Below are 14,618 nucleotides of genomic sequence, written 5' to 3' on the forward strand. Positions count from 1 at the left end.
CGGTGATAAAAAAAATCCACATGTGTGGATGTTTAACTGTAAAACAGGATGTTTTTCATTTTGCATCAAGTGCTCTCATTATGGGTACTTGTTTACTGCTAGTTTAAAGTCATTTGACTCACTAAATGTAACTCCAAAATACTAAGTCAAAAATGGTTGCACAAACAGTCATCACTAAGACTAAGATGTTATCAGTCCATACAGTGGGTGTTAGTAGCAGAAATCAGTCCTATTTGATGCCATTAATTTAATACTTTGGCACTAGTTAGAACTTATTCCATCTCTTCAAGTATGATCTCAGCACGAGATCTCATTACATCAATACTGTATATACCTTTTTTAGAGCATATATAGAGCTGTTAAAAACTCGTTGTCCCCTCACACTCACAAGATCATCAAAGAAATGTTGACATTAGACAAAGACCATTAATTTACCCTAATACACGATATTATGTTTTAAAGACTGCATTTTGTATTCAGGTTAACTTTGACTAATATTCAGATTTGTAAAAATGTATCCGATGTTCAGAAACATGTAAGTGTGAGAAATATACAAAGAAAAAAAAAGAAAAAGAAAGCAGGAAATACTTTTTTCACAGCACTTTGACTCATTTTAACACTGTGGCTTTCTGTAAAAACTGAGATGTAAGATGTGAAATAGTTCAGTCGAGCATTTTTGTCTTCCTCTTTTCACCTTATGCTGTGTTAAACTAACTGCAATACATCTTATTTCACGGGCAGACATCAATTTTCATGTACATTTTCAGCAGTTCTAAAAATAATGCATGTCTTCCTCTGTAAAACTCACTCACTTCCTATTGTGAACTTTTAAACAGACATTACAGAAATAAACCTAAAAAGATTTCATCTGTTTCTCAGTAGAGAAACTTTTATTTTTTTTAAAGAAAGGATTAGAATTAATTTAGATAAAAAAGCTATGAATTAATGAACTGGTGTTTGATGGTTGTTAGGGGGGATCCATGAGTCCACCTCTAACATCTAAAATGTCAAGGTTGAATATGAATGTATTTTAGATTTTGGTTGTGTGTTTACATAAGAACCCATCCCTCGTGTCCTTGGTTGTGCTGGTGATAAATCCTTGGCTTAAGTGTAGAAGACAAGATGTTCAGTGGCCCGAAATGTTAAGAGGTTATTTTTTTTGCCATATGCCAGATCAGTCGTTGTAGCATGAAATGTAACTGCGTTATAAATCTAACATTCATAATAAAGTAATTATGCTAAAAAAGTATTTGACTGTGTGCTGTTGCTTTGCGTAGCTGGAAGGCAAATCCAATTTCAATCAAATCAAAATATAATGGCCACATTAGCGCTGCTATCTGAGAAGGCCTTTCATTGAAATTGTTAATTTTAACCATAAAAAAAAGAATAATACTACATCTCTTTGACTGCTTTTATTCATTTATTTATTTATTTTTTACCCTTTCATGCTTTTTTCTGGGTTTCTTACGTAACACCATATTTGGCTATTTGCAGCAGTGTCTAAAATAACTGCTTCAAATCATCACTGATGAGTGAGTTCGTGTAATGAAGCCGAGCTGAATAAGTATGTCAAAGGAAGTGGAGATGTTATGAGATGTTTACAGTAACTGACAGTTCAGAGGAGGGGTGCTGCATATTAAAGGGATTTAACTGAAAGTTCACTGAAAACAACAGTCAGTGATAGAAACACTCATCTCTCTCACTAATCTGTTTCACAGTCTTCTGCTTTTTATACTCAAGTATTATGTTAAATTTCTGCAGATTCACTTGAAAGCCTCAAACTACTACCTTGTCCACAATCATCTCATTCCACTGTCAAAATGAGGACAAGGATCAAAAGTTGTAGTATACATTTACGTGCCATGAGAATACTCTTCAGTTGGTTAGATGTTGATGATGTAGAAGAAGCGGCTTTTCTCAACCATTGAAATAATTCTGTCATCATCACTTATGTTTTTCAGGACATATGGTCTTTCAGGACTTTGTTGTTGTTAAACTGGCCAGTGCATTTCTTCTATGTAAATCATTTTTTTCTTCTTCTTTTTTTTTTATCTCACATGGAAGCTATAAAGTACAAATTCAACACTTTGAATAAACTCCAGTTATTATGTCTGCTTTGTTTGTCATGAAATAATAAGGGAATAGATTTGCCTATGAAACAACTTGTCAGTTAATTTAAAAAAAAAATTGAAGAAGATGGATTAAAAATGGCTGCCATTTCTATATATTTAATGCTAAATTTAATAAACAAAAACCCCTTGTTCAGAAGTCTGCTATAACATTGTTGTTTGATTTAAAATCTGCCTTGGTAGTGTAGAGAGGCAAAAGAACAACTGTTGATAAGGATGTAGAAGAGATACGATGTATTCTTAGTTACCAAGGTAACTGCAATATTTAGTGATAACAAATTTCTATTAAATCTTGAACTAACCAAGCACAGACTGGAAAATGTGTTGTATAACATGAAGTAAAGCTGATTGGACACAGTGGTCGTAGCACAATCTTACATTTTCAATTCATTGGGTTAAGACTACAATTTACATCATTTAGCTTTTTCGAATGGGGATATTGACATCCTGGAAAAGATTACTCTGATTAGAATTGAAATGCTTTGTAACAGGATAGAAGTGATCACTCAAATCAAGTTTGGAATCATTTCTAGGGAACCTTTCCACTGTGGGGACAAGTGGATACAAACCATTACAGCAAAAATGTCCACCACAGCATAACAGAGCCACTAGATCGACTCAATAGTTCAAGTTTTTCCTTTATTTTATATATGAGAACATGAAAATGAGCTCCAGCATGCAAGAAATATCAGATCAAATATTATTTCTCATTCCTCGGACTCCAGAATCAACTTTCTGGGATTTCCTTACCTGGATGATTGAGCATCCATCAATAGCATCCAACACAGAAATGTGTTTCTGATCCCCTGTGAGTGAGAATGATGGGGGGGGGGAAATTTACATTCCTCTTTCTGTGTGCTGTTAATTGATGTTCGTAGGGGACTTTCAGTTACACTTTTAGGTACAAAGATCCCTTTTGATGCTACTGTGCATCTGCTGAAGTCAGTCGGTTAGGGATGTGTTAGAACAGGAGATTCACAAAACTGCAAGGAACAGATATTTTGCTGAGTTCCTCAGAAGGGAGATTAAAAGAGACACATGGCAGCATGAGAAATAGTGCCTGTGTCTATTTGAATATGCCTGAGCATGTGTATTACTAAAAAAATATTAACAAATATAAACCACAACAATAACATAAAAATTATCACTACATCAATTACATATTAATTACTACTGATCAGAGTGCTTGGAGTCATTAAGATATTTATCTTTATAGAGAAATGTTATGTTGCTGTTATAGTTCGGCCTGTGCTGTGGATCTGTGACCTATTCTGGTTGTACTCCACCTTTAAACTTTTGTCATATGCAATAGTCTCCAGTTCTCCCATGACTGGTTTTTGGGTGGATGTTACAGGTCTGTGACGCTGGCTTTAGACTTCTACACATTTTTTAATGCCAAAATAAAAAATGTTTATAGCTCAAGCAGAAATTCAAGAGAAAAAGTTTTGTTTGTCTGACTTATTGATGAGCTCTTTGTGTGTGTAGCTCTTGAAACAACAGTTTTTGAATTATGCTTTAAACTAAATTTGTGACCTGTTTTGGGCATTAGTTGTAAGCTTTTTACTATTCCAAAAATTCAAAGTGGACATAAACCTAACCTGTTGACTTCTCTGGGGTACATCGATTGCAGTATGCGAAATAAAAACTGCGCATATTGCAAAAATGCTATGGTAGCCTATCTATAGGTTTTTAGGACTGTATCCCCTCTCTTGTCCCTGCGGGGGGTCTGTATCCTTCAACCTCGGGTCCTCTACCGGAGGCCTGGGAGCTTGAGGGTCTTGCGCAGTATCTTTGCCGTTCCTGAGACTGCGCTTTTCTGAACAGAGATGTGCTTAGTAATTATCCTTTGAGTTATTTACTTAGGCGGTATGTTTTTTTTTGTGTCTTGCTTTGTCTTAATTGCCTACAACTGTGTCTGATTCCCTGAGCTGTTTCCCCAAGGTGTACTGAATAGATAGTCCAATATTATTAATATTATTGTTATATTATCCGTGTAAGTTCTCATGGATTTTGAGTTCTGCGCTTTTTTCCAATGTGGACTTTGATTTTGCCTTGACTTACAACCTAATAAACACATTTTTGGGCTTAATTTCTGTATTTGGGTCCTTCACTTCACAACCCATGACAGAAACAGCTTTTTTTTGTGCAGCCACAAACTTTTATTTCTTCAACCTTGAAGTGTTCCAGTCTCATAAACGCTCTGTGCGTCAGCAGTTAATTACTTAAGTTATATTAAAGCTCAACACTGAAATAAATGCCTTTCAGATCATAAAGGTAAATTATGTGTTAGCAGGACTACTGAATCCCAAATTTATAAGTAAAACAGTGCCGAACTTGATTTTTCTGCAACACCAACGCACACAAGAGTAGTGCTTTATTAGTAAAGGCTTTAGTACCAGTTTATATAGGCTATCAACTTTGATCTGTGACTTTTCCTCTTTTTACATATGTCGTTTTGTCACTTTTATGCACATTACTGCTCAGTAAATATTACGATGCAACTTTGTATGGATAAAGAATAGTGCAGCCTCATAACTCACAGTTTTTTTGTTTTTTTGCAACATATAGTCATATTGTTTCGGTATAAATACGTTGGATCTCAACTAGCCTACACAGTCTCTTTATTGTGTTTACGAAATGGGCAAGTGCTATATCTACGAGAAGACTGACACAGTGTGGTGAAAAGTGGGACATACTTGCCAGATTTCACCGTCATTTTACACTCATTATTAATGCTATTATCACTGGGTTGACAGTACATTATTAGTTAAGTAGTCTAAAAACAACACATATGTTTAATTTGTGTAATTCCTTGTTTCGTGATTTAGTTTCGTGTTTAAATTTGATGTGTGTTTGTGCCACCCTTTTGTTTTTTTCTTCACTTGCACCATCAATAAACGATTCCGACGCGGTGAAACGACTGCTCTTTTGGAGTTATGACGGATGCTGCAGATGACCTGCTGCTCTACTGTAAAATGCATACAAGGCAAGCCCGTGCAGGGATGTCCAAGAAACCCCATCGACGAGACAAAACTCGAGGCGTGAACGTGGCAGCCATTTTACATCATCAAGAGTGAATGACTGAAGCCGGACCAGTGCCGGGAGTTTTACACTTTTCTCTCTTTTTCAGTATCACATTTATCTTCCTAAATAATCAGCACCATACACGTTGGTGTGCCAGCGGCAGGTAGGGCGAATGCTTGTAATTGATAACGTTATTGTTGCTTAATTGAGTGCTAAAAAAGTGTGAATCGTGCGGTGCTGTTTCAAACAATGTGGAAACTGGCGGTGGTTGGGAACGAGTTCTCCAGACCGGCTTTTTGAAAATGGACTCTTCCTATGTGGCGGCACGTTGACAGACCACGCATTTAGCAGGCTAATCCTCTAGCTTCCAAGGCCACGTTGGATCTAATTGTATTTAAAAAGCCATGCTTTGTCAATTGGCTAAGTCCTCATCGACAAATGACGTTGTAACAATGGCCTCACTGAAATTCCTTTCGAATTAGCATGCTAGCATAGGCTAACCCATTTTGACAGATCACGAAAATGACATGCTCATTGTCATTGTATGCTAACAGCACTTAGCTGGCAAAGGCCGGTTATATTGGTAAGAAGTGGCGATCATCCCTTAGTACTTTACTAACACATGTGTGTATTGCATACTTAAAGAATAACTATAGCTGTGTTCATAGTAAATGCACACAAGCCCCTCGTGTTATTGTCCCGATTAATGCCCCTAGCTTGATTGCTGAAACATTAGCCGTGCAAACTAGCCCGCTCGCTAGTTAGCTTCAACGTGTGCGAGTCGGTCCCTCCCCGCTAAACCTAACCCAAACCTAACATTATGGTAGAAGTTTGAGGGGAGACGGCGGGGGTAATTCGTTTCCATAAAACCGATAACGTGAATAGGTTAAAAATTTAACATCTATTTGTAAATGGGTTTCACTCGTGGATTTAGCGTAGTAGAATGGTTTTTGCCACGGAGAAAGCACGTGCCTACCGATACGAGATTGATTAGCAGTCAGTATAGCACATCGACTGGACAATACGAGCTTCTGTTAATGTTAGGCCAAAACATAAGATTGCCGTCCACGTTTTCGCTGAGTCTGCCGTTGCCGGATAGACATTGTGACCAGTGAGCAGGTAGATTGCTGCTGTTAGTACCCCAAAATCTATCCATACAAAGGAATGAGAGGCAGTGTTTGGGTTGGTCATTAACACGATTATTAGAGTGTTTGTGTTCAGTGTAACAATAGTTGATGAAAAGGTATAAACAAAACGCTAAAGTATGCATAGTTGTTCATTGGTCAGTCACCGGAAACCGGGGTTCACTCTCTCTGATGGAACACGTGTATCAGCTATCTGTCCTGTGCTGAAGTCAGTAGTGAGAAGGTAAGCTAACGTGTAATTTGGAGACCGTAGCAGGCAGGAGAAGACTGAGATTCGGGCGTTAGCGCGTAAACTTGGCTCCGTTTGCTCAACTTTTTAGCTCAGAACAAACCAGAATGAAAATACTGCCACATGGCCACGAACCTCGTAGTTAAACCTTTTTCCCCCTTCTTTTTGTTATTGTATATATGTAATATGCAGCTGAGGTGAATTCTTTGGTGAAGTCTTTGGTATGTGCTTGTCCTGATCCCATTGTATTGCACACAGTGTCACACTGCCTATATCAGGCTTTTGAGCTTCTAGTTCAAGCTGAGTGCTAAGTCAAGATAGTGAAAAGTCTCCAGACTGGGAAGGAGCACATGACCATGATAATTGGTTTGGCACATGTCAGCATCTCCTTTGTTATAATTGGGTTTTATTAGTATGAAAGTTGCACTCCAGCAAACATTACAATTGGTGAAGTGATTTTTTTCCCCCAAATGATTTTCCTGACAAGTCTGAGACTTCACACTCTTTTGAGCACATCACAATTGTTGCCCTTGACCCAGGATTAATTTGGCTCATTGCATTTACACAGATTTCTGGAGACATGGCCACAGAACATATTAATGGAAATGGTCCAGAAGAACCAATGGACACCTCTGCAGTTACCCATTCTGAGCACTTCCAGACTTTATTAGAAGCTGGTTTACCACAGAAAGTTGCTGAAAAACTAGATGAAATTTACCTAGCAGGTAAGGCACTATGAATACTCTTGCATATTCAGTATGCAAATTTTTATGTTTAGCAATTTCTTGCATGTATTGTCATTTTATCACATTTTTGAATGGGGGAATTGGGATCCCGAAGCAACTTTTTGTGGTTTCCTACCAAAATGGGTACTGCAGTGCTACAGAATTTTAAATTACACATTACCAGAGTGTGTAAATGATTGCAGCATTTGCATTCCCAACATGGTTGCATGATCACTGGTGTCAGGGCGAATGAATTCTCTCCCTCTCTCTCTCTGGGAGTCTTTTGATGAGCCTATTCAGTATTGCTATTAATTTCTGTGAGGTTTCTCTGCATCCCATAAAATTATAGCAGAGCAGTGACTAAATGGGACACTAGCTACAGCTTAAATAACTGTTGATTTTTAGTAGAAGATCAAATGGGGATGAACTGTAATGACAAATTTTGGGGGGGTCATTTTAGGACTTGTTTGGTTGGCCACATCTAGAAAAAGTACTGGTCTGGCCTTTTCAGCCAGATGGAACTGAGGCAGAAACAATGGCAGCAGCTGTCTGGTATATGGCTGCCTGGGACAGGTGACGGCCTCTCCATAAAGGAGAATATAGACTGGCTCATTAGAAACTCCCAGCCACAGTATAGAGGGGCACGAGCATATCGAGTTGCACTGTCACATCTGTTGTGATTAGTTCTGCAAAAATTTGCTGGTTGAGGAGTAAAGTACAGCCCGACTACTGAATACGGCTCTATTAGATTATGCTCGTCCCACTCCTCACTCCTAATTGTACAAGTCGTTATTCATTCATTATATTGGTTTCACAAAATAATCCCCATTTAAATACTTCACTTAGGTCCTTGCACTTTTGTCAATTATGTATCATTTTTGTAATTTTTTTCCCCCTTATTAGTAGCTCACTATTTGTGTGTGTGTGTGTGTGTGTGTGTGTGTGTGTGTGTGTGTGTGTGTGTGTGTGTGTGTGTGTGTCGTTCAAACTGCAGGTTTGGTGTCACACAGTGATTTAGATGATCGAGCGATTGAGGCTCTGAAAGAATTCAACGAGGAAGGTGCTCTCCAAGTCCTTTTGCAATTCAAGGACAGCGACCTCTCACATGTTCAGGTATGCATGCGGTGCTGCTGCTGGTGCTATTTACATAATTTTTAATACCTCAATGCAAAGTCAAAATCAGAGTGCTAGTGTAATGAAATAACAGTATTATGTTGAAGTGTGCAACTACACTATAGGTCTTAGTTGTCATTAAGCTTCCTGTTCCTTCTGCCTGCTCATATATATTGAAGGGTAAATTTCATATATTAATATTTGACAGTGAAATTGATAATTTTTTTAGTTACTGTTTGATCCCATTTAAATTGTTTGTCTTTCAGAACAAAAGTGCCTTTCTTTGTGGCGTGATGAAGACGTACAGACAGAGAGAGAAACAAGGGACCAAAGTGTCAGACACCAACAAAGGACCAGATGAAGCCAAAATCAAAGTGAGAACTGATGGTTCATTTAAAAATCACTCTAAAACTGATTTCATGCTTCGTTGGCCACTATTGAATAATGAATGTTTTTTGGGCCCAAAAAATGCAATAATTCTGTCTCTGCTCCACCTCTTTTTCTTTTTTCCCTTATTTTTTTAATTGTTAGGCTTTGCTGGAGAGGACTGGCTACACACTTGATGTGACAACAGGACAGAGGAAGTACGGTGGTCCCCCACCAGAGTCTGCCCATTCAGGGGCACAACCCACCATTGGTACAGAGGTATGAAACAATCACTTATCCCTTTATTTATCCATTTAATATGCTGCACCTTTATATATTAATATGTTCTGAGATTGATTGTATGAGGTGCAGTCATTTATTTTATGGTGTCCAAATGATGAAACTATTCACTGCTGTAGTAACCTTGGTTACACTGATAGTTTACCGCTAAGACCTGACTGGATACCATTTACCACAATGTTAGTACCCTTTGTACCACGCATCTTAAATGAGTACTTTGATCTCACGCGCTACACCTCCTTTTCCTGTCAACCTGGCAGATTTTTGTAGGAAAAATCCCCAGAGATCTTTTTGAAGATGAACTGGTTCCACTGTTTGAGAAAGCTGGGCCCATATGGGACTTGCGCCTGATGATGGATCCCCTAAGTGGCCTGAACAGAGGCTATGCCTTTGTCACTTTCTGCACTAAAGAAGCTGCACAGCAGGCTGTCAAATTGGTAGGTCTACTGTAATACTCTAATTATGACCAGAAAATGAGTTATTCTATGGCTTTGTTTGAACAAAGGAGACTTTTCAAATGAAGAATAAAGGAATATATTTATGCAGCATGCATGTGCCTCATGTTTGTCAATCACCACCAGTTGCAATAAGCTCTCCTAACTAGACTTGACTGTCTCCTTTTATTTAGATATTTTTTCCTCTTATACTCCTGTGTCTTTTTGCAGTGCAACAACAATGAAATTCGACCAGGAAAACACATTGGAGTGTGCATCTCTGTGGCCAATAATAGACTGTTTGTTGGCTCCATCCCCAAGAGTAAAACGAAAGAGCAGATTGTTGAAGAATTTGCGAAAGTAACAGGTGTGTCAAACTGTTTTTTAACCTTTTCCATCCATTAACCATCTTGGAATGGGTTTCGCTTTGCTTGTATATTTGATTGGATACACCTTGCACATTTGGAGGTGTAGCTTGTCCAGTAAGCATTTTTTTAAAAATTTTTTTTTTTGGTCCAAATGATGATCTTATGACTGTACTTGAGTGATTCACATTACTCTGATGGTTTACCGCTAAGATCTGACTGGACACAAACTGCAGAAAACGTCGTTTTTCAAATTTTATTTCTCTAATTTTGATCATTTCATGTTTTGAATCAAGCATTTATGGCTTTAGGTTTATGCTTTCCATAGGACATTTGACTTAACTGCTTCTTTGTCTACACTTCTCTCTCCTGTTTCTCTTCTCTACAGAGGGTCTAAATGATGTCATATTGTACCACCAGCCAGATGACAAGAAAAAGAATCGAGGTTTTTGCTTCCTTGAGTATGAAGATCACAAGACGGCAGCTCAGGCCCGGCGCCGACTAATGAGTGGCAAGGTCAAAGTTTGGGGAAATTTGGTCACAGTGGAGTGGGCTGATCCCATTGAGGACCCAGACCCAGAGGTCATGGCCAAGGTAAGGCACGGGACGAAAAGTCCTCAGCAATGTAACCTTGAGTGTATTTGCACGCACAACCTCTTTCGTCTTGTGCATTTGTTTGGATTTGCACTGCATTTCTGCATGGGGAATAAACAAAACATGCTTCTCTTTACCCAGGTCAAGGTGCTGTTTGTGAGAAACTTGGCGAGCACTGTTACAGAGGAGATACTTGAAAAGACCTTTAGCCAACACGGCAAGCTGGAGCGAGTGAAGAAGTTGAAAGACTACGCCTTCATACACTTTGAGGAACGAGAAAGTGCTGTGAAGGTATGAGGGGAAACTGTTTCAGAATCAGACTGTTTGTACTTAACCCGTTGTGATTTTTGTGTATGAATGGTATTTCACTATTATCTCGATTTCACGTCACAGGCTTTGACCGATCTTAATGGCAAAGACCTCGAAGGAGAGCACATTGAAATTGTCTTTGCCAAGCCACCTGACCAGAAGAGGAAAGAGCGTAAAGCCCAGAGACAAGCCGCTAAAACACAAATGTAAGCAAGAACTTTGTAATTGCAACTAGGTTTGTGTTGTGTGTAATTAATCCAACAACCTTTTTAGCCAAAACTGTCAAATTTAAAATTATGTTATATGGCGTGATGGCTTCCTGATGAGAACTCTGTGACCCCTCTCAGGTATGATGATTACTATTATTACGGTCCCCCCCACATGCCACCACCAACAAGAGGCAGAGGACGAGGCGGTAGGGGAGGTTATTCTTATCCGCCTGATTATTATGGATATGAAGACTATTACGATTACTATGGATATAATTACCACAACTACCGGGGCGGCTACGATGACCCGTACTATGGCTATGAGGACTTCCAAGCATCTGGGAGAGGAAGAGGAGCAAGAGGAGTCCGTGGTGGTGCCAATCAGACCAGGGGCCGTGGTGCTATCACTCCAAGGGGTCGAGTGGGCTTCTCCCAACGAGGAGGCCTCGGAACAATCAGAGGTTAATGACTTTTTCCTGTGTGACCACCCACCCCACCTCCACATTTTTACTTTGTGCTTTTTATTTTCAAATTTAAAAATACATTTAAGCTCGGTTTGCTGTAAGCAAGTATTCTGACATTGGGTCAGAAATTAAAGCACAAAGTTAAGAGCAGTGAATGAAACGACTGATGGATAGAAAATGAAAGCAGCTATAGTTGTGAAAAGTTAAGGGCGATTATCTTCAAATGAACTTGGCCATATTCTAAGGCTCCAGTTTTCTGGTGGGATCTTTGAGAGCAGCAAGTCAGCTTGTTTGCCAGCAGAGAGGGTCATTCATAGCATTTTTAAGGCCGGCTGATGCCCACATAAGTGGCAAGACCACTGGTGTGAATGTCTAAATGTCTGATTTATGGCAAATGTGTGCAACATTGGTTTCCTGTGCTAATTTCATCTTTCTTTCTTATTGGTCCAGCAGGGAAACGGGGCCGAGGGCGATCCTGACCTGTCACAGTGGATACTGACTTGATATGTGGGGTTACACCGTAAGCTGCAATGGATGTCGAAACAACAAGCATGAGAAAAAGGTCCAATGATATTCCAGCCTTACAGAAGAAGCATCTCCCCTCCTCTATATTTTAACTCACTTTAGCCCTTTTCAGACATGGGATAATGCATAACTATAATCTCTTTAGTGGTGTCATTCTGCCAATCAGACATGGGTCACTTTTACATTAATATTCATCATGGCATCATTCAGATATGCCTACGAAAATGCATGCAAAAGAATTGTTACTTTATGGCAACAAATTCTGTCAGCATCGACTCAAAATGTAACCACGTTTTTGAACGCTTGCGCTCTCTGCGCTGTTAAGGTTTTCCATGCAGAGTAGGAGATGCATCTCTTATGGATCGTCAAGAAATGTCTTAATATTTGGAAACCAAACAGAGATAAGATGGCATAGGGCAAGTTTTGCTCTTGAGCACTTTCTTTTGTGAGCCGAGCAGTTTAGAGCGTCAACATGAACTGTCTATCTTGGGTGTGCCCATCCGTTAATGTTACTGTGTACAGTTCAACCTTATGCTGTGTTTAAAGACTTGTTACTAGGTCCAACCTAGTAAGCTTACCAATGCAACTTTCATGGAAAAGTGACCTGGGTGCTCATGCAAATGAAGCCACCATGTTCAGATTATTGGAGAGTAGTGCATGTCTGAAAAGGGCTCATTTTTTGTTTTTGTTTTGTTTTGAAGCTGCCACCTTATAAAATGACTGGAGGAGTCTGAATACTTGCCACAGCCTCTTTGCTGAGTCCCTGTTCCTAGACGGGGACCTATGAATTGCCCTTACAATCTACCCCTTCCCTGTCCCTGAACATGCCATTTTTATTTTTTTTTTAAATTAATGACGAAATTGCACTTTTTAAGTTCTTAGGTTTGAAGTGGCTCAAAGGAGCTTGATGCTATTGTATATTTTTGTGCTAATCGGAATTTTTATTGTCGGAATATCCATGTTAATCTTAATTGTTTGATCTGGATGTTTGAAAGAGAACATTTGCAGGGTTTTAGGGTGTACCCACCTGGCATGGATAAGTCAGGCATTCCAGGAAAGTGGTTCTTTTCAGAACTTGTCTTTAAAGGGTTGGTTGACTACCTCAGTACAGAGGACTAAACTACCCGGCCTGTACTGTAAATAGGGAAACTATATCGATGAAAGCAGGGCTTGTTTTCATACAAAATATGCACAAGAGCTGCAGCGCAAAAACGATGTACTTAATGTAATATAGTCATTTTAGCTGCAGCTCTGCAGACTGCAAACAGTCACACCGGGCATGCAAAACAATCTCATATGATGAGTCTGAACAAGCCCTGCTTTTATCTTATTTTGAACTGAATTAGCTGCCTTGCTTATTCAGAGTATGTAGTTACTGGTTGTATAGTTTTTCGGAAAATGTTACTTTTGTAAAGGCTTCAACATCACAGGCATCCAACTGCCTTTGATTAAAAAAACAATAAAAAAAACAAACAAAAATAAAGCCCTGCAGTGTCCCTTTTGTGCCACTGTATTCTTCCAGTGGGTTTGTTTTTATATCAATACAACACATTTTCAGACAGCATCGGAATAACATAAGAGCCTAATCCAATCCTTCCTCTTATAAGATCGTGTTAATCTCGAATGATCCCTCCCCAGTACAGCAACTATGTAGAAGATCCCTGGAGTTAATCTTATTGGATGACTGACTTGCCATATTGCTCAGCCAGTGAGCATGTGTGCCTAACATTAGCTGCTATGATTTGGTGAGGGATCATGGTCTCACAGTGGTAGAAGGGATACTGCAGTGAACGATTTCTACTTCCAGGTATAGCATAAAGGAAACTGCTCTTCAATCCCAGTTTTCTATACAGTTAACTCCCTCAGTAAAATCATAACAACCACCTTTTGAGAAAAAAAAAATGTTAGCAGTTTTAAACTATTGTTGGTGGCCAACAACGTTTTTTGCATTCCTGCAAATAAATTGTTTTATACTGTAAAATGGAGGTGAGTGTAACTTATTTTTGTAATAAAGTTTTTGATTTTTATCTGTGTCTTACTCTTTTGATTAAAACAAAAGCCTTCATGAGGTGCAAGGACTTTATTAACTGGAGGCAGTCGATCATTTTGGATTTTGGTATTTTAAATTTCATGTAAAAAGATTTGCATTAAAGTTTCATGTTAAAATGCAAGATTTCGAATAAATATTTTCCTAAACGGGTTGACGAGCGCAGTGGGGGTGTGTAATAGACAAGATCTAATATGCTACAGTGTATGTATTTTTTTTCTTTATATATGTATGTTTTGTGTGTGTATAATAGTGTATATGATTTATAAGGCTTATATTATTAGATTTATAGGACAGGCATACATGCACAGTATTGGTGCCTTTGAATAAATTAAACAGTATTTATTGCATTGAGTCGTCAAATGTAACAATACTGCGTTAGTATAGTTACTATTACAGTAATCTACAGCCTGATGTTAAAAGCTCTAAACGCCTTTGTGTCCGTTAACTGAAAGTAGGTCATCGCGAGTGATGGAGCTACTGTAGGAGGGCTATTTGCCGGTTAACCCAATTTAAGTCCACGTTAAAAAATGTAAAAACGCAATTTTCCCATGTTCCCTTGTGCAGTTTCTTCGGTCAAAGTACGACTGTAAGCTGTTTACCACGCACACAAATCAATGGTGCTTCGCTTCGAGTCCGT

The 14,618-nt window shown here is 38.8% G+C and overlaps 1 protein-coding gene across 3 annotated transcripts; it reads left to right on the top strand.

Annotated features, from left to right (window-relative positions):
- Positions 1–5,175: 5,175 nt before the first annotated feature.
- On the top strand, positions 5,176–13,958 carry LOC146366050 (heterogeneous nuclear ribonucleoprotein Q-like). Of its 3 annotated transcripts, none has more exons than XM_084915813.1 (12): positions 5,176–5,316; positions 6,720–6,748; positions 8,247–8,365; positions 8,632–8,739; positions 8,897–9,010; positions 9,292–9,468; positions 9,697–9,832; positions 10,219–10,424; positions 10,566–10,715; positions 10,818–10,939; positions 11,081–11,403; positions 11,857–13,958. In XM_084915813.1, the coding sequence occupies exons 4-12, from the start codon at positions 8,659–8,661 to the stop codon at positions 11,883–11,885; spliced, it is 1,338 nt and encodes a 445-aa protein (XP_084771939.1). In that variant the 5' UTR covers positions 5,176–5,316; positions 6,720–6,748; positions 8,247–8,365; positions 8,632–8,658; the 3' UTR covers positions 11,886–13,958. The 3 variants fall into 3 exon arrangements, with proteins under 3 accessions (XP_084771939.1, XP_084771937.1, XP_084771938.1); XM_084915811.1 differs by lacking the exon at positions 6,720–6,748 and adding an exon at positions 7,096–7,252; XM_084915812.1 differs by lacking the exon at positions 6,720–6,748.
- Positions 13,959–14,618: the final 660 nt, after the last annotated feature.

Source organism: Perissodus microlepis, chromosome 19, assembly GCF_051167445.1.
Source record: "Perissodus microlepis isolate ML-2025 ecotype Zambia chromosome 19, ASM5116744v1, whole genome shotgun sequence".
In the NCBI taxonomy this organism is placed as follows: Eukaryota; Metazoa; Chordata; class Actinopteri; order Cichliformes; family Cichlidae; genus Perissodus; species Perissodus microlepis.